Raw genomic sequence first — 17,607 nt, 5'->3', positions numbered from 1 at the left:
TCCCTCCACATTCGCTGGAGTTAGGGGCACAGGACCCCCATGAATGTGTAAAAACTGCAAATAACAAAAACACTATGTTTTTACCTGAGAGAACAGCTCTCTAGGAATTGCTAGATCCTCCAGTGCAACTCTGTGGTCAACATCTGCCAGACATTGGGAAGGGAAATGATTACTCTTGTAAAGACAGCTTCTAAAATTAGTTAAAAGGCTATATGAGATCAACCCAAGGCTGCAGGCTGCCCACTCTTTTTAAGACCAAGGAAGATCAGCTTCCAGAGTCGCTATCACTTCCGATCTGCCTTGGGTGTTAGATCCAGCAGACCATCTCCATGTTTGTATGCACACTGGGAGGAACGTTTTGTTGAATCATGGTCTTTCTATAGGCTTCTCAAAATTGCTTGTTTTTACCTGACTTCCTCCCTCCTCCCCCTTTTTATTTTAGGTTCCTAAGTGCTTTGGCTGTGCTGGCAGAGCGACCTGAGTTGGTGGAACGGGTCATGATCACACGGACTATTTGTCCAGAGGGGGCCTACCAGGTGCGGCTTTGCAAAGATGGCACTTGGACCACTGTGTTGGTGGATGACATGCTGCCCTGTGATGAATGTGGCTACCTCCTCTTCTCTCAGGTTGGTGTTGGGATTGGATTTGTCTACTAGTAGTTCATTGTATCAAGGGAAGACACAGAGAGTGGGGTATATAAGGTGGGTAGGATTATTTGACATAAAGTCACATGTTTGTAGAAACAAGATGAGAGATGCTCTACTCTGTATCTTGCAAACAAATCTGCTGGACTGGCAGCTTAGTAGTATGTTTAGAATAGATGTTGGGAACCTTTTTGAACCTTTTTAGCAACACACTGGCTGTCAGTCTCAGGTGTGTTTCCAAGAAAGAAACACTTGTAGCCAATGGGCACAAATATGGTACCATTGCTGGTCTCAGGCATCAGTTAGCTTGACATACACTGATTTCGGCTGTAACTTCCACAGTGTCTTGCCATTGACAGTGCTGGCTGGGCCTTCTGGGAGCTGAAATACAACAGTTTTGGAGGCCCAAAGGCCTCCCACATTTGATTGGAGTATCAGCAGAATCAGATTTTTCAGAGCTGACAAATTACAAATGGAAGGCATATAATAAATTATGAAAATACACTTGGTTTGCATAATTTATATGGTTGCAGAATCCAGTTTTTCTAATATTTGATTGCCTGGCCTCAGAATTCTGTTTTAGCCAGATCTGAAGAAAGTTCCCCTTTATGGATCACAATTCCCAGACTCTCTAGTTAGCTTGACCACTATCTATGTTGGATTAATGATTCTGGAAGTTTAGTCCCCCCCCCCCCCCCAAAAAAAAAAAAACACAACTTTTTCAATCTGCAGTTTTAAATAGAAATGGGCTCCACACTGGTAACATTTGGTCCATAGTCTTATGGCACTGGTGCCATTAAGTGGAGAAGACCACATCTGTTGAACTTGTAAGGTGCAAGTGGCATCATTGTGTTCAAAGAAAGCTGGGGGGGGGGGGGGAACCACTGTAAATTGTGACATCTGACTGCCTTGTCTTGCATTTGTCTTCTCTCTCTCTTTCCCCCTTCCTTGCCCTCATTCAGGCCCAGAGGAAACAGCTATGGGTGGCCCTTATTGAGAAGGCCCTGGCCAAACTCCATGGTTCGTACTTTGCCCTCCAGGCAGGGCGCGCTATTGAAGGCCTAGCTACGTTAACTGGCGCCCCCTGCGAGAGCCTGATGCTGCAGGTCAGCTCCACTAACCCTCGCGAGGAGCCCATTGACACTGACCTCATCTGGGCCAAAATGCTGAGTTCTAAGGAGGCTGGGTAAGACGAGGCACGAGGGAGGGCTTTCCCCTTCGGAAGAATGTAAAGCTCATAGCTGCAGACTTAAGAGGGCCAGCTGTCCTCCTTCAGCAGAGGCATAGAGGGGCATGTCATTTTGCCAGACATCCTATGTTTTGACTGGAGCTTGGAAACATTCCTTTTTTGTAATATTGTAGGGGCTTCTGATATTTGTAGTCTAGAAAAGTGACTTGACTAAGTTTGACACAATATGTGGTTTGTATATTGCTTTTCTCCTTGTGTGGTTGGTTGCACAGATCGTGTGTCATTCCAATCATGCTTATGCCACTGCTGTTGTAGTGTTTCTAGTCCACAAATTACTGAGATTCAGCCTCTGTGCAGCCTTTCGTCCATTGGGCCACACTGAGACAAGAGGAAAAAGGATTTCGTCTGGAGCTTAGGAGTGTTGTTCTGGCCAAAGGAGAGAACTAAAGTGGAACAGTGAGGCCCAAAGATACTTGGGTGGCTGCAGGTTCCATACCGCTGCTCTACAGTAACTCAGCTGCATAGGAAGCTGGATCAACCTTTCCACTTACAAGCATAGCTTGCAAAAGTTCCCACAATTCCCAGGATCCCATGGTGGCTGCAGAATTCTGGGATATAGTCTGAAACAACAACCCCAAACTCTTCTTAATACAGACCAGTGGCTCTATAATGGTGAGGACTGGCAGCATCTTGTGGCTGGGGGTGATGGAGCAGCCTATTCTGATGGTCTTCCTTGCTCTCTTTTTCATGATACGTGTGCAAAAGCACAAAGCTGAGGCAGGGAGTGATCAGGAATACAATATTGGCCAATGATCCCAGGGGTTTTTGTGCTTCAAAGAATGTTGCCTGGCTCTCTTGCTCAAGTCACACAGTTTGCTGAACAGGCATCTTTCCTGTATGCACTGTTTGTCTGCTTATGTGCCAGTGGAGGGTTGTTAGCAATCTGCCATTTGAGAAAGGATGAGTTGGATGCAGCTGCGTAAGTAACTTAGATGTTTGTGGAGGGAGCCAGCAAATGGGTCTGTGATCCCATGTGCTCTCCAGAATTCCAAGGGACTCTGAAGCGCACCTCTCAGATCTTGTTGGGTAGTTGCTTCCATGTGCTACAAAATAATTCTTCTAAATTTGAGCATAAATTAAACTGTAAGCTTTATGTAGTTGGAGAACATAGAAACAGGCCTGTTGGAACAAACCAGGCTATGTCATGGAAATGTTGCTTTTGGGGACTATGACTCCCAGAATCTCAAAGCCATCATGGTTTATGGATATACTTACTAGGGAGTTCTGGAAGCTGTAATCCAAAAGAGTAAATTTTTGAAATTCTGATCCTGTTTCCCTGTGTGGTTGACCAGAGATACCTCTAAGATGCTAAAAGTGATGCTCAAGGGCCTCCATTTCTACCACTGTATGTTTTACAGCAACTGATATTCAGAGGTACATTGCATATGAACATGGAAGGTCCATTCCACTGTCACTGTTAAGAGTTGTCAGATGATCCATTGGGATCCTTTTTTAAGTCAACAAATAGATGGGCACCACCAGATTTTGAGACAGTAAATTACAGAAGCTAATTAAATGTCATTTGTAACTCAGGTTTTCATTTCTAGCCTGAATCTACTGCCAGTCGCTTTCTCTGGGTGGCACTGATTTCTGGTATTATGAGAAGATGAATAAAAATTCTCTCTGCTATATCCGCATTACATTTGTGGTTTTGTAAGCCTTCCCCACACATCCCACTTAATGTTTTCCTAACCACAAAAAGCTCCAGTTGCTTGATTTATTTGTATATTTATAGCTTTTCTACCATGTAAAGTGTCCTGCTTTACATCTGGAAACGCTTTCAGAGCAACTTACATAGCATTTTAAAGAAAACCAAAAACATCGCCAAGCTTACAAAATAAAAAGGCATTCATAACAACTTTGATAAGAACTTGAATAAGTCCTTTTTTAAGGTCTGCATCAGTACATTTCATTTATATATTTATTGTGACAAAGGAAAGGGAGCGGGGAGAGAAGAGAAAAACAAGAAACTCATGCACAAATTTTGAATGTTGTGAACTTTACCCTTCTCTCAGAGCAAAAGCCATACAACACATATAGTCTCTGTGTCAAAGCTTGCAAGGAGTTCTTAGTACTGTAATGATAAACTGGAATTTCCTTTTCCTTCCAGACTTATGGGTTAACTCCCCAAATGTATTCCCTCCATTTGATTCCTGATGCATAGCTATGGAGGATAAATCTTTGTCCCTTTTCTCTCTCTCCCTGCTTCCCACTTGCCTATCCTTTCCTTCCCATCCTTTATTCTTCAGTTTTCTAATGGGTGCATCCTGTGGAGGGGGCAACATGAAGGTAGATGACGCAGCCTATGAAAGCATGGGCCTTCGTCCAAGGCATGCATACTCCATATTGGATGTACGAGATGTGCAAGCATGCAGGTAAGGATGACCAAGGCAAGCAATCACACCCTTTTATTAGCTAAAAATGAGACTGTGATGGTGGCGGGACATGAATGGTGTGAGGCTGAGTATGAGACAGTGACATACCACACAAGTGGTATAAAATAGAAATGGGGTTAACTGCAAGTCCATGTGGAAGACCACTACTCTAAACAGTCCAAGAGGCATTCCATTTGGAAGTGTAGCCTGGGTGCTCATCCTTCCTACAGTCTCAAAAAGAGTATCTGCTGTAGTTACCAAGGCACCATTTTTCTCCCCCTCTGCTTTATTGGCAAGTGCCCTAAGAAAACTGTCTCCCTGTCCTCCTTGCATGGCAGAGAAAAGTAATGTTAACTTTTGGACTCCTAGCAACCTTCAGCCAGCATGAACTTTGTGGCTGGATTCTGAGAGTTGGAATCCAAAAAAAAAAAATGACTTTCCCAAGCTCTGTGCATACCCATCCATTTATAAAACTCACAGATATAGCCATGTTAGTCTGGAAAATCAGTATGCAAATGGATCTTGTAGCACCTTTGAGACTAAGTGAACGAAAGAATTTCATAACATGAGCTTTTATAGACTTAAGCCTACTTCCTCAGATGCATGCAACATGCATCCAAGAAAGTAGGTTCAAGTCTATGAAAGTTCATGGTACCAATTTCTTTCTTTCAGTTAGTCTCAAAGATGCTACAAGATCCCTTTGCATTTATAAAACTGTTATACTTCTTAAAAACAGATACCTGGTTCTCTGTTGTGGCTCACCCTTCTTCCTAAGCAGGCTGGATCAGTGCCGTCATTCCATACAATTTGGGCGGCAATGTTTCCTTGATTCACAAGTGATTAAAAACCACGCTGGCAAGTGTCCTCTTCTAAGAGGTTTTCTCCCTTTGTCTGCATACAAAAAGTCTCTCCTAAGGTGATGTGCGGTATGACATATGTGCATCATGTAAAAACAAAGGAAAAGCTACAGAAAAATCGTTTTAAACCATATACAAATGTAATTCATAAACTAATTAATCATTTCAATTGATTATTTTAATTTTTCTTTTATAAGGTTGCAGCATAGATATAAACCTTCACATTCCTATGGACGTTTAGCAGTTTAGGCTGTAATCCTGTATATGTTTAAGTGGGAGGAAGTCCTATTAAATGCAGTAAAATTTACTTCTGAGTCATACATAGAATTACACTGTTAATTTCCTAGTTTATCTTACTCTGTTGCTATGGATGAAATTACTCTCTTTTAGTTACTGAAGAGGTTTCCTGTTGGATTCTGCATTTTGTAAATCGTTTTCACTCTGATAGAAAATCAGGGTAGAGTACTATCTCAGAAATTAAGCTTAAGCCAATTCTGAACTCCTGTCTCACTCAAGCCTGATTTTAGTTCTTCCATCCTTTCTTTGCTTCAGGCTACTTCGACTGCGTAACCCATGGGGTCGCTTCTCCTGGAATGGCAGCTGGTCTGATGAATGGCCCCACTGGCCGACACACTTGCGGCATGAACTGATGCCCCATGGGAGCAGTGAGGGAGTCTTCTGGATGGAATACAGTGACTTCATCAGGTATTCCTATATTGGATGGAGCCAGATGTGCCATGTGCCTCGGTTCTTGGTGGTGCTATCTTTGGAGATTTCAGTTTGAGAGAGATATGCCTCAAATGAGGAGCAGGTATTGAAGGTGCCTCCCATTATGTCTGAAGTAGACAGAATAAATTTAGTTTCAACCACCAGCTCAGAAATCTGTCTCTACCCTTATTTGTTTTGAATTTATATGTTAAGTAGAAATCTCTCACGTATTATTTTTACTGTCTTATTCCCTGTTTCTGTGATTTGGAGCTCTTTTGAGATCTATTTTGAATATGGCTGTACCATTTAATTGCTCGATCTATTAGATTACACATTTAGTCTTTTTAGATAGTATCTTCTTAGGGCAAAGATTAGATAAGTGAGTGGATATTTAATACAAGTGCTTATAAGATCCTGTTTTCTGGTGTAGCTAATACCCCAGAAGACAGGATCAGAATTCAAAACGACCTTGACAGATTGGAGGATTGGGACAAAAACTAACAAAATGAATTTCAACAGAAATAAATGTAAGGTATTACTTTTAGGTAGGAAAAATTAAATGCACAAATTTAGGATGGTTGATGCCTGGCTTGAAAGCAGTATATGTGAAAAGGATCTAGGGGTCTTAGTCTTAGTCTTGGGGGATATAGCGGTCTTAGTAGGCCACAAATTAAACAAGTATAGTCAGGCACATCATGCCTGGGTACAGAAGCAGATGAAATAATTGGTTTACATCCCTTATCTTCAGTGATATGTGTTTCTTTGAAAATTGTGTGTATATTTGCTTTAAATGATAACTCAGGCCCACCCTGTGAGGATAGACATCGAGGGTTATTTTGATTTAATAACAGATGAAAGTTAAGTAGTCAGAAACTCTGTGGCTTACAGTACCCCTAGGTGACAGATGCCACAAACTCTTTGAAATTAAGAGAACTCCCGGAGAGTAGCCATCTTCTCAAGAGAAGGAAGCCTTGCTATTTTGTCCAAATGTTTGGGGCTGATTTCAAGTGGGCTAGAACCAGGCTGCTTAAATTTGGACCCTCCAAAGCATTGCTGTGTTTTCCCAATCCCTTGACCCTTATGTGAAATGTTAATTTTAATTTACATCTAATTCTTTGTAGCCTGTGTGCTCCTTTCTTAATCTTCTGGATTGCACAGCCAGCCAGAACGTTGTAAAAGTGCAGTCGGTGGGAGGAGATAGCAGCACAGCTATCTGTGCCACAAGGCTATTTTCCATCCCCAAGATACTGTAAAGTTTCCATTGAAAGGGTCTTATAAGAGTACCTCATGTCATAGAATCATAGAGTTAGAAGGGGCCCATAGGCTACCAAGTCCAACCCCCTGCTCAGTGCAGGATCTCCAGCTAGAGTAGTAATCTTCAGACTGGTCCTCCAGGTGTTTTGGACTTCAGCTCCCAGATGCCTCGGCCATCTTAGCCAGGATTTTGGGAACTAAAGTCCAAAAAACCTGGAAGGTAAACGTTTGGGAATCAGTGAGCTAGAGCATCCCTAGCAGTTACCTGTCCAGCCTCTTTTTAAAGACATTCAGAAGAAGAGACCCCATCACCTCTGTAAGCCATTGGTTCCATTGCCAAACCACTCTTACCTTTCCACATATGTTTTTTCCTCCCATTTGACTGTCTTCTGAGGATTGTGGGGATCTTGACAACAACTGCTTCTGTGGCTGATGGCTGTCTGTTCTTTTGCCAGGTATTTTGACTCAGTCGACATCTGTAAGCTCCATTCAGACTGGCACGAGGTTCGTGTACAAGGCACTTTCCCCAACAAGGCCAGCGGTCCCATCACTGTAACATCGTTGACGGTGCTGGAGCGTGCAACCTTGGAGTTTGCCCTTTTCCAGGAAGGCAGTAGGTAAGGCCCAGGAGGACGTTGCTTTGACTTGCTTGTGGGACCTCTTTCTCAGTGGGCTTCCCAAGTTGCATCTGGATAGACTGGAGATGCACCATTGAACAGCCACTCCTGCATTGTGGTAGTGAGGAACCACTACTGTCTCCTTGCATCAGGCAACCCTGTATCACCCAGGGTCTTGTGCTGTGATTCCCATGCTCCCTGATTATACTGTCTGGAGGTGATGGGAGTTGTAGCACAAAAATATGGAGGGTACCATATTATTGACTCCCCTCTACATTAGTTCTGCTTTAGCATTAGAACCTGGGATGAGGGGATATAAAAGGAGATGGAGGAGACTATCTAGATGAGAGCAGGTTTGATTTTCAGTAGCTAAGGAACAGAGTTAGCCTTTTGCCCCTTTCCTTTCTCTCACATTGGTGAGTGGCTGTTCCTCACACTTTCCCTGTCCTGAATATCTGTATTTTTATTAATGCAGGTACAGTTATTTCTTCAGTGGTTCTTGACTCTATTGCCTTTTCTTAGGAATGGGACCGATCCCATTCCTAGAAAAAGGAATGGTAGGATGAGTTGGCCATTTCAGGCAGCAGATGTGGGTTGCCATGAAAGGGCAGCTAATTATTTGTTCAGTTGGTTATATTTTTACTATTGGAAACAGGAAGAGGTGTTCCTTATCTTCCAAAATAACTTGGCCTACTTTGGCTGCTATGTGCATTTCCTTTCAGTGGGAAAAACTGCCTTTTTAATGCTCTGTCTCAGGCAGCAAAAGCTCTTGACCAGGTCCCTATGTAGAGCCATACTGTTGCTCATCTAGCTCAGATTTGTCTTAACCAGGGATAGGCAACTTGGTGTCTTCTGGGATGTTTTGGAATACAAATCGCTGATCATTGCCGATGCTAGCTGGGATATATCCTGAGCATCTAGAGGGCACTATAGAACTAACCTTTGGTCTGCTACAAGTAACAGAGGCTCTGCAGGATTTCTGATCAGCGCTTAGGCCTAACTGGGGCTGTCTGTGTGCAAAGCATGACTCCTCTCCTCTCCTCTCCTTTGACAGGCGCTCTGACACAGCCGACAGCCACTTGCTGGACCTTTGCATCATGGTATTCCGAGCCACCTTCATCAATGGCAGCAAGCTCAGTCTGGGGCGCTTGATGGCGCACAGCAAGCGGGCGGTCAAGAAGTTTGTCAACTGTGATGTCATGCTGGAACCAGGCGAGTATGCTGTGGTGTGCTGTGCCTTCAACCACTGGACCACGTCAGTGACCGGCAACTCCTCAGGCCAAGGTAACAGTAGTGTAGCAATAGGCAGGGACGTTGCTCTTGCTTGCTTGCTTGCTTGCTTACTATTTGTTTTAAACCCTTCCTCCCAAAAAATAATACTAGAAGGAAGAGAAATCTTTAGTATTCAGTGCTAGAATGGCACTACAGAAGCTTATACTCAGAGGTCATCTAATTTTTGCCTATGAGTAGATGAGGGTTTCTTTAAATTAAAATAGAACACATCATCCCATGATCTGGCCCTAGTAGTCTTTATATGGGATATCCCCCATTCTAAAAGATGGAATGTCTCTTCTGAAGCTTGGTTACTAGCACTCAGAGCTTTATGATAAATTATGCTGGTATTTTTGGTCTCACCTTTGGCCTCTGGCTCCACCCACAACTGGAACTCAGTCTTGGAGAATTTATTTGAGATGTAATTCAGCCAAAAAGGTTCCTCACCCTTTGTTAACATTTATCAAGTGCATGGACAACCCTGGCAAGCGCATGATTCAGTTTTCTGACTCAGAGAAGCTTCACAGCCTAGACACACTGCGAGAAATGCTAAAAAATAATGGAAAGCAAAAGGGAAGTGGCTGGCAGTTTTTTTGGTTTTGATAAAGGATATTCCCAAAAACTGCAAAAAAAAAAAAAAACAAAACACCCTAAAATAAAACAAAACACCTTTGCCCATCCCTAGTCTGATGGCCTGTAGTTACTTTTCCAGCCCTGATTCGTCTACATCTCTGAACATCAGCCCTTTCATGTTGGGTTGGCTTGGGCTGGAGACTGAATCCCAGAGCTGTATTCAAGTAAAGAAAGCAGTTCATATTCTTGGAGGCCTGATGGCAGGAAGGGAAGGGATAGGTTTCTTGTAGATGGAACTCTGCAGTCTGACACCGCTTGTTTATTTCCATATCTCCCAGTCTCCAGTCCTACAACTGGCAGTGCAAACCAGGCTGTTGAAGTTTCTAGCTACATCCTGGCCATCTACAGCTCCCGCTTGGTGATGGTGGAACAGATTGAGGCCCAGTCAACCACTCTAGCTGATGCCATCATTCTTCTCACAGAGAACAAGGGCGAGAGACATGAGGTAGGTGCAGAGTTCAGGTGTGTGGACCAAACATTCCAGATAAGTGCCTGGAAATGTTACTTGGGGCTATAGTTCTCACAACCCACCAAATGTGCTGGCTGGGGGGGGGGGGGGGGGTGGTTCTGGAAGTATCAGTCTGAAATGCCATGATTCTCACCGGCTGCACATTTGTAATCATTAGAAGAGGGCACTGTTGGGTCAGTGTCTGAATAATGCAGTCGATGTACTAGCAACATTGTGGTCCCAGGAGTTTATTTCAGCTTTGAGTGCAACACTTTTCTAAAATCTTTTATGCTGTGGTGCACACCTTGGGGAAAAATATTTTCTGCTCCAGGAGTGGGTAGATCCCTGTCCAGCTTTGAACCCTAGACTTTCCAATCAGGTCTACATGAATTTTACATTTTCAGACCATGAATTTATTTTCAGTGTCAGAACAGGACTGAGCTTGCAGTTCTCACACACTGAGGTCCTCTCTTGGTCATCCCAACCTTTCCCCATTTCAGGAGCCCAATTTAGATGGGGAAAATTAATTTTACTTGTTACCATTTTCAAATCTGTTGGGAATTCACCTTTCCAAGATATGCTTTTGTGAAAAGGGGAAGGGTGATGGAGGGACCCTGATGATAGTGGACAGAGTTCACTAATATGTGTTTGAGCTCAAAGAGGACTGACAGCTTGCTTTGCTATTGCAGGGGCGCGAAGGGATGACTTGCTACTACCTGACACATGGCTGGGCAGGCCTCATTGTTGTAGTGGAGAATCGACACCCTAAGTCCTACTTACACGTCCAGTGTGACTGCACAGACAGCTTCAACGTTGTGTCAACACGGGGGAGCCTGAAAACACAAGACAGTGTGCCACCATTACACAGGTGAGAAAGTCCTGGCTTGGTTGGATGTAGGGCTGCAAGGCAATTGCTCAAGCAGCAATATACTCAAACAACAGAATTGCCTTGTATGGTTGGAAGTGAGCAAACACAAATCACTGGAGGCCTCTAAGCAGTAACGAATCACAAATCATGTAAATAAAAATACCTAATTCAACTATGTATAGCTGTTTATATACTCATGTAATAGAAAAACGTATATAACAACACTTAGTTCAATATATATGAACAATGGAGTTGGCTGTAATTCTATTTTTGGACATTAGCCTTTTCTTTAGTCAGTGACAAAACTGGAAGACCAAAGTTTCCTGTTTTAACCAGCCTATAAGGTAATCTGTCTGTTTTACAGAATATAAACATAGCCAACTGGTAAAGTGGCACTTGACCAGTGGTTGCATTTTCATCCAGGAATCTAGTATAAGGAGGAAATGAGAAATCAGCCTGGCCACTTGACAGCCACATGACATGTCTCAGTTCCTGAACCTTTAATTGAATTACTAGAAAGTGTCTTGCTTACAGGAGATTTTGTAACCAGTGCTGCTCAGAGGAGATTCAGAAACCTAGGCCTGTTACAGACAGCCAAAATAAAGCTGCTTCGAGTCACTTTGGAGGTATGGTATTTCAATGATACATGCGTCCTAAGAGTCCAAAGGCCGCACCAAAGCCACGCTCCAGTCCTAAGGACTGGAGTGCAGCTTTGGTGAAGTTTCCAGACTCTTAGGACTCATGCATCATTGAAATACCATACCTCCAAAGTGACTCGAAGCAGCTTTATTTTGGCTGTCTGTAACAGGCCCTAGTTTGTATAAATTAGCCCAGTTCAAAGGTAGCATTTCTGGTGTTTTTAACCGTGGTTAAAAGATCAAACATTGAGTCTGCACTGTACTAGATTATTGATCATGTACTCATCTGTACATGCTTATTGTAGAGCTGGAAATGACCTCAGAGGTCATCTAGTTATTCATTGCTGATATATGCTGCTGGTGGTACAGTATTTCTGTTAGGCGGTCCTCCATTTAAAGCCTTTGGAAAATTGGGGGGGGGGGTTCATATTGGGCAGAAAAAAATGAGATTCCTGCTTCTTTATTTTAAGTCTTGTGTGGAATATGTAGGCTCAAAAGCAATTGTATCCCTACCTCAACACATCTGTTTCCTCTCTTTTCTCATCCTCTAGGCAAGTACTGGTGATTTTGTCCCAGCTCGAAGGCAATGCCGGCTTCTCCATCACTCACCGCCTAGCACACCGCAAAGCCACCCAGGCTTTTCTAAATGATTGGATGTCAACCAAGGGGACGCACAACCCATTGCTCACACCTGAGGTGGCAGGACTGCATGGCCCCCGGCCACTATGACAAATGGCCCCACTGCCTGCCCCACCCCTCTTCTGCTTCTGCCTTTTTTCCGGCCCCCTCTGCCTCGGACGTTGCCCGAGCCGCCACTACTGAGCCGTCAGGATTGAGGAGGATGGGTGGACAGAGTGTCTAAAGCCAAGCGCCTTTCCTCCTGTCCCCGGGGTCAAGCAGGGAGCTGCTCAGGTTCCCTCTCCCTTGCAGTCCCCTCTCCCCCCCTTCCCCACAGATGATGCACTTTATCCAGAGCTGCTGTCAGGATAGGAGAGCAAGGGAATTCCACGGCCTGGAGAAGTAGGCGTCCCAGGCTCTGTCAGATGCAGGGCTTGGCCCTTTCCACAGCCACCCAAAATCCTAAGGCTGCAACAATATACCTCTGGCCAATGTGTCTGTCTGTGTGTCTCTGCCTCACCACACCATTAAATGTATTAACTGAGTGTTGCAGTAGGAGGTGCAAGGGGGGTATGCTGTATGTAGATCCCCCCTCCCTCCACTACTGGTACTACAGTTGGCAGGTGGAGGGACGCTGATGTGCAGGATAGATTTTATCTCCCTTCTACCACTGGGGCTGGCTGGGCAGTGAAGATTATTTGGGGGGATGGGATGGGATGGTGGGAGACCATCAGATGTTGCTGATTTGGAGTTACCCACTCGCCAAAGGTGATTGGCAGTTCTTGCTGGGCAAGTCACAGGCAAGCCTTAGGGTGCAAGCCATTTTGCAGCGTAGGTGATGGAAGCACCAGCTGGGAACAGATTGTGTGGGCTGATAATTTGTTGTTGTTGTTGTTGTTGTTGTGTTGTTGTTTTATACTCTTTTGCAAGGCAGGCCGAAGCATGAGCCATGAATGGGACCTGCCACTGTCAACTGTATGGAACTGGGAACAAGAGCCTTTGCCTGTCTCCTCCACTTTAGTTCCTATCCATATGTGTCTCTGAAGCACAGCCACTCCAACTCATGCAGAGGAACAAACGTAGCAGCAAAGAGTAGAGAAGTACCTCTTTCATGCCAGGTGTAAGCCATTTTCCCTGTGCCATCCTGTGCCAGGGCGTATGCTTCTCACTTATCACCATTTGCTCTCTGCGCAGACTTGCCTATAAGTATTTTGCTGGGGGAGCTCAGGTGTGGATTGAGATGGACAGAGGTCTTCAAGGAAGAGTCTAGGAGTGTAGGAGGAGGAGAAGCCACCACTGGATCCTTTCAAAGGGCTAGGAAGTGTGGCTTCACAGGTGAACCTTGCTTGCATTGTGTGACACAGAGGTACTGGCATACTTCCCATTTCTCTTCTGGCCATCTGCAGCCTAAAGGGAGAATAGTCAGGACTCAGTGGTGAAGGTGGAAGAGAAAGGCTGACCTTTCCCACCTGATCTCCTCTTGGTGCCTTCTGTGTTTCTAGCATAGGAAAGCTGCCAGGCAAGCCAGCTTGAAGACTTTCACATATGGTTCCATAAGTGGAGCACTTTCCATTCACCACCACTTTGCTTTGCAGCTCAGCCTCCAACAAAGTGAATGGTGAAACCAGAGCTTTGGAAAGCTACTTTGTGGACTACATCTCAAAAAAGAGTTTTGCATTCTGTGAGCTGTAATCTGAACAAGAAACATTTCTAAGCTGCCAAGAGAAGATGTTATACTGGGAAGTGTGTTGTGAACCAGGCTGATGCTCAGCGGAGCTCTCTATAGAGGGTGAGGCTGGTCTCTAGTATCATCCTTGGAGAAGCTGCTGAACAAGCTCCCTTGCCCACCCTCACTTTAAACAGGGATGATCTAGAACAGTGGTTCCCAACCTGTGCTCCATGGAGCCCTTAGGGTGCCACATGCATTTCCGAGGTGCTCTACAGCTGCCCCAGGAAAATGAAAGAAGTAAACATTGAACGAAATGAAAGAATAAGAAACAAAAATTGAATCAAAATAAGAAAACTAGGTATTACATTCTGAACGGAAATTTGGCAAGTTGAATTTGCCAAGTTGAAAAGAACTCTGCGAGTCAAAAAGCTTGGGAACCCCACATCGGGATGGGTACAGTCCTGGTTTTCCCCAGGCCTTGAGCAGAGCTCAGCATAATGGGTATCTGTGAAGTTGGAACTCAATAACAGGGTATCAGGGACAGGGTTTCTAATTCATGTTGTGAGCTCAGGCACAGGTTATCAGGGATGGCACCATCCTGCCAACTTCATTGGTTCGGGCACAGGGTTGGAGAAGTTGTGTCCTGGAAAGCATTAGGGAATTATCACCCATAGGATCACCCCACCACTTGCTGTAATGCATGTACGTGCCCTGAATTAAGATAAAACAGCCTTGTCACTTGTACAGTCAGTCAAAAAGCTGGCTCATTTGAACTCCTGCCTACTCCAGGGATCACCTGTTGGCTGTTGAGTCCACGAAGTAAGTGGAAAAGGCAGGAGCAGTATTTGAACAGTGGTTCGGAGCATCCATCTAGGGACTATGCAAGGAATGTACTATTGGCTGAACCTACTTTTAGGTTAGAGTTTGAAAAGTAACTTTTAATTCCCAGAGCATAGTCTAGAAATGTACTTTTCCAACTGCTGGTTCAGGACCACCCCTTACACCTCTGTGTTCTGGGGCAAATAACATCAGAATTGTTGCCAGGCCCATTCGTTGGCACCCCCATGGTGGAGGCTTCAACCTCTTTGTAGCTTCAAGCCAGAGATGTAGGGAGAAATGAGTCCCACTCCCAGAGTCATGCTGGCTGGTGGATTCTGGGAAGTGTCCTCCACAAAACTTGCTTTTTTGTGCTCTTGACTATGGAGAGCTGTCTTTCCTCTCTCCTTTAAGCCAAATTTGAATGTCCCTTCTAAGAAGGATCACCACCTCTCACCCTTGTACTCTTAAGAGCTCTGTGGCAGGCAAAAGATTCAGCAGGCGAACCTTGATCCAAGCACAGAGATTTGACAATAGCCTTTTCACTAAGGTCTGCCTGCTGCACGGCTGCTAAAGACACAGGGGCCCTGCCAGAAGTGCAGCCCTACTTTCAAGCCATTTGCACTAATTCCCTCCTGTGGCGACTTCTGGGAAATATAGTCTGCTGTGGGGGGGATTGTGGTGGGGAGCTGTGAAATTGGCTGCGGTGCCCCTGGGGTCGGCAGGGCTTGCATGTTGCTTTGGAGAGCTTTGTCCCCGAAAAGGTTGGATTTTTTCTAACATTGGGAGACATAAGGAGCTGTATGATTCTGTTAGTTTCCGCAGCCCATCTTTCCACAAAGTGTGTGAGAGTTGGTTGAACTCAAGTGATGGAGTGTGCCACGGCTGTGCCTCTTTAAATGGCTGCCTGGTGGGCATTATCTTCACTATGGACTGAAAATGGTGGAAGTCTTCTCTTGTCCAAAGGAGAATTGTGGGGCAACTGCAGCAGTTTATGCTGGAATCGGACCAATGCATCTGTAATACAGCTATGCCCTTGCTCTCTGGATACAGATGTAGATGGTCTTGGTATTGAGAAGTATCACCAAGATGGCATTGAGTCCCTGAAAAGGGGCATGGTCTCCTTGGCAGAGGGCTACGGTGACATTGCCACAACCATAGGGAATGGGGCAGCAGTGTCGACATTGTATCATGCTAATACAACCCCCCGATGTGTATGTTTCATGCCGTTCCACCCAGTTATGTAGCAACAGGGAAGAAGTTGGTTTTCTCATGTCTGTTTGCCCCATCGGCGCTCTGCCCTCATACCCAAACCAGTATTCCTGGCACTGCCACCCCAGGCCAGGGGAGTGGCTGGACTTTCCTCCTCGACATTTGTTTTTAAACTGTCCAAACTGTCTCCTGTCTTTCTTTGTTTTTGGACTTCTTCCTCGCTTTTTCTTTTTGTCTTTCAGTTTGTTCTCTTTCCGTCTCGGAGCTGTGAATAATTTTTAACCGTGTAAATACTGTCCAGCTCTTAAGAAAAAAAAACATAGGATATTTTATCAACTGTAAATCAAATCTGTAACCAAGTCCCTGTATAAATATGAATTATCCCATGGGTGGTTTTCAAACTCAGGTTCCAAAGGACCAAATAACAATAATAATAATAATAAAACAAAGTTTTGTTTTGTATTTGTTTGCTTTGCTCTGTCCATTATTGCCACATATAACTGATGCGTGGATGGGGTGGTATCCAATACACTGGCCTCCCCATGCTGTTGGGGGATGTTGGGAGTTGTAGTTCAAAACATCTGAAGGGTCCCTGCTTGGGGAAGGATGCTTGACTTGATATTGTGTGCAGACCTTTTTTTGCTACCTTCTCTGTTTTACATTGAATATGGGCAAGGGAAAGAGGAAGACCACAGTCCACCAAGCTGTGGAAACTGGAAGGCACTAGGATTTCAGCCTCACTAAAGGAAATATCCATGAATTTAACATGTGTTTAGTTTGTTCAGTTTCAATTCTGGCCCCTCTCAAAGTCCCAAGGCAGGTGACCTTTAAGAATGAGGCTGACTGGTAGACTCCAAAGATATAGCCATGCTAGTCTGTAGAATCAGTATGTAGAGAGATCTTGTGGCACCTTTGAGGCTCACTGAAATAAAGAAGTTGGCAGCATGAGCATTTCGTAGACTTTAGTCTACTTCCTAAGTCCAAATGCATCTGAAGAAGTAGACTTAGGCTGCATTCCCACTTACAAATAAATCGCTTTGCGATCCGAATCAATGGATTGGTTTAGCAGTGGAACGTGGTTCACACTAATTTGCCCCAATCACATTTTCTTCCTGCAAAATAAAACAAAATAACTCACCTGTGGTTCACATTGACGAATGAATCGATTCAAAATGGACCCGCTTCAGCCAGCCGAAAGGCAAATTGAAATCGATTTCGATCCTCATCTGGTTCACACTTGCGCAGAATCAGTTTATCCCAAAAGACACAGAAAAAATTAGCATCAAAAAGACGCAGGTTAAATGGGTCTAGTATGTGGCCCCCTTCTCCAGATCACTTCAGGGATTCAGTTCATGTGCAAACCATGGTCATTTAAACTGGTTCAAACTGATTTGCGATCCAGTTTAAAAGGTAGTGGGAATGAGGCCTTAAGTCTACAAAAGCGCAGGCGGCCAACTTCTTTCTTTCAATTAGTCTCAAAGGTGCTACAAGGTCTCTCTACATACCTTTTTAAACAGTGTGTTCTGGTACTGGGAAAGATCAGAACTCTAAAGAGAAAGGCAAAGGCAACCACTCTGAACAAACCTTGGCACAGAAAATCTTGTGCTTGGGTCACCTTAAGAGTTGCCTTAAGTCAGAAACAACTTGAAGGCACACAACAACAACACAGACAACATTGACTGTGGTACAAGCTTTTGTCTAGAGCAGGGCGAGATGTTGCCAATACCCC

At 44.4% G+C, this 17,607-nt stretch overlaps 1 protein-coding gene across 4 annotated transcripts in view; it reads left to right on the top strand.

Moving 5' to 3' along the window:
- CAPN15 (calpain 15) overlaps positions 1-16,340 on the top strand; it is a 114,307-nt gene extending 97,967 nt beyond the window's left edge. For all 4 annotated transcript variants that reach the window (XM_089539999.1, XM_089540001.1, XM_089540000.1 and 1 more), the window contains 9 exons: positions 443-626; positions 1,607-1,830; positions 4,143-4,268; positions 5,678-5,830; positions 7,543-7,704; positions 8,759-8,988; positions 9,888-10,054; positions 10,747-10,925; positions 12,115-16,340. In XM_089539999.1, coding sequence (XP_089396125.1) covers positions 443-626; positions 1,607-1,830; positions 4,143-4,268; positions 5,678-5,830; positions 7,543-7,704; positions 8,759-8,988; positions 9,888-10,054; positions 10,747-10,925; positions 12,115-12,292 — 1,603 coding nt within the window. In that variant the 3' untranslated portion in view covers positions 12,293-16,340. The remainder of the gene's footprint in view (positions 1-442; positions 627-1,606; positions 1,831-4,142; positions 4,269-5,677; positions 5,831-7,542; positions 7,705-8,758; positions 8,989-9,887; positions 10,055-10,746; positions 10,926-12,114) is intronic.
- The last annotated feature ends 1,267 nt before the right edge of the window (positions 16,341-17,607 follow it).

Source organism: Sceloporus occidentalis, unplaced genomic scaffold (assembly GCF_023333645.1).
Source record: "Sceloporus occidentalis isolate IW3139 unplaced genomic scaffold, rSceOcc1.0.p SCAF_10, whole genome shotgun sequence".
NCBI classification, from domain to species: Eukaryota; Metazoa; Chordata; class Lepidosauria; order Squamata; family Phrynosomatidae; genus Sceloporus; species Sceloporus occidentalis.
The sequence above is the reverse complement of the archived record's forward strand: the minus strand, read 5'-3'. Positions and strand labels throughout refer to the sequence as shown.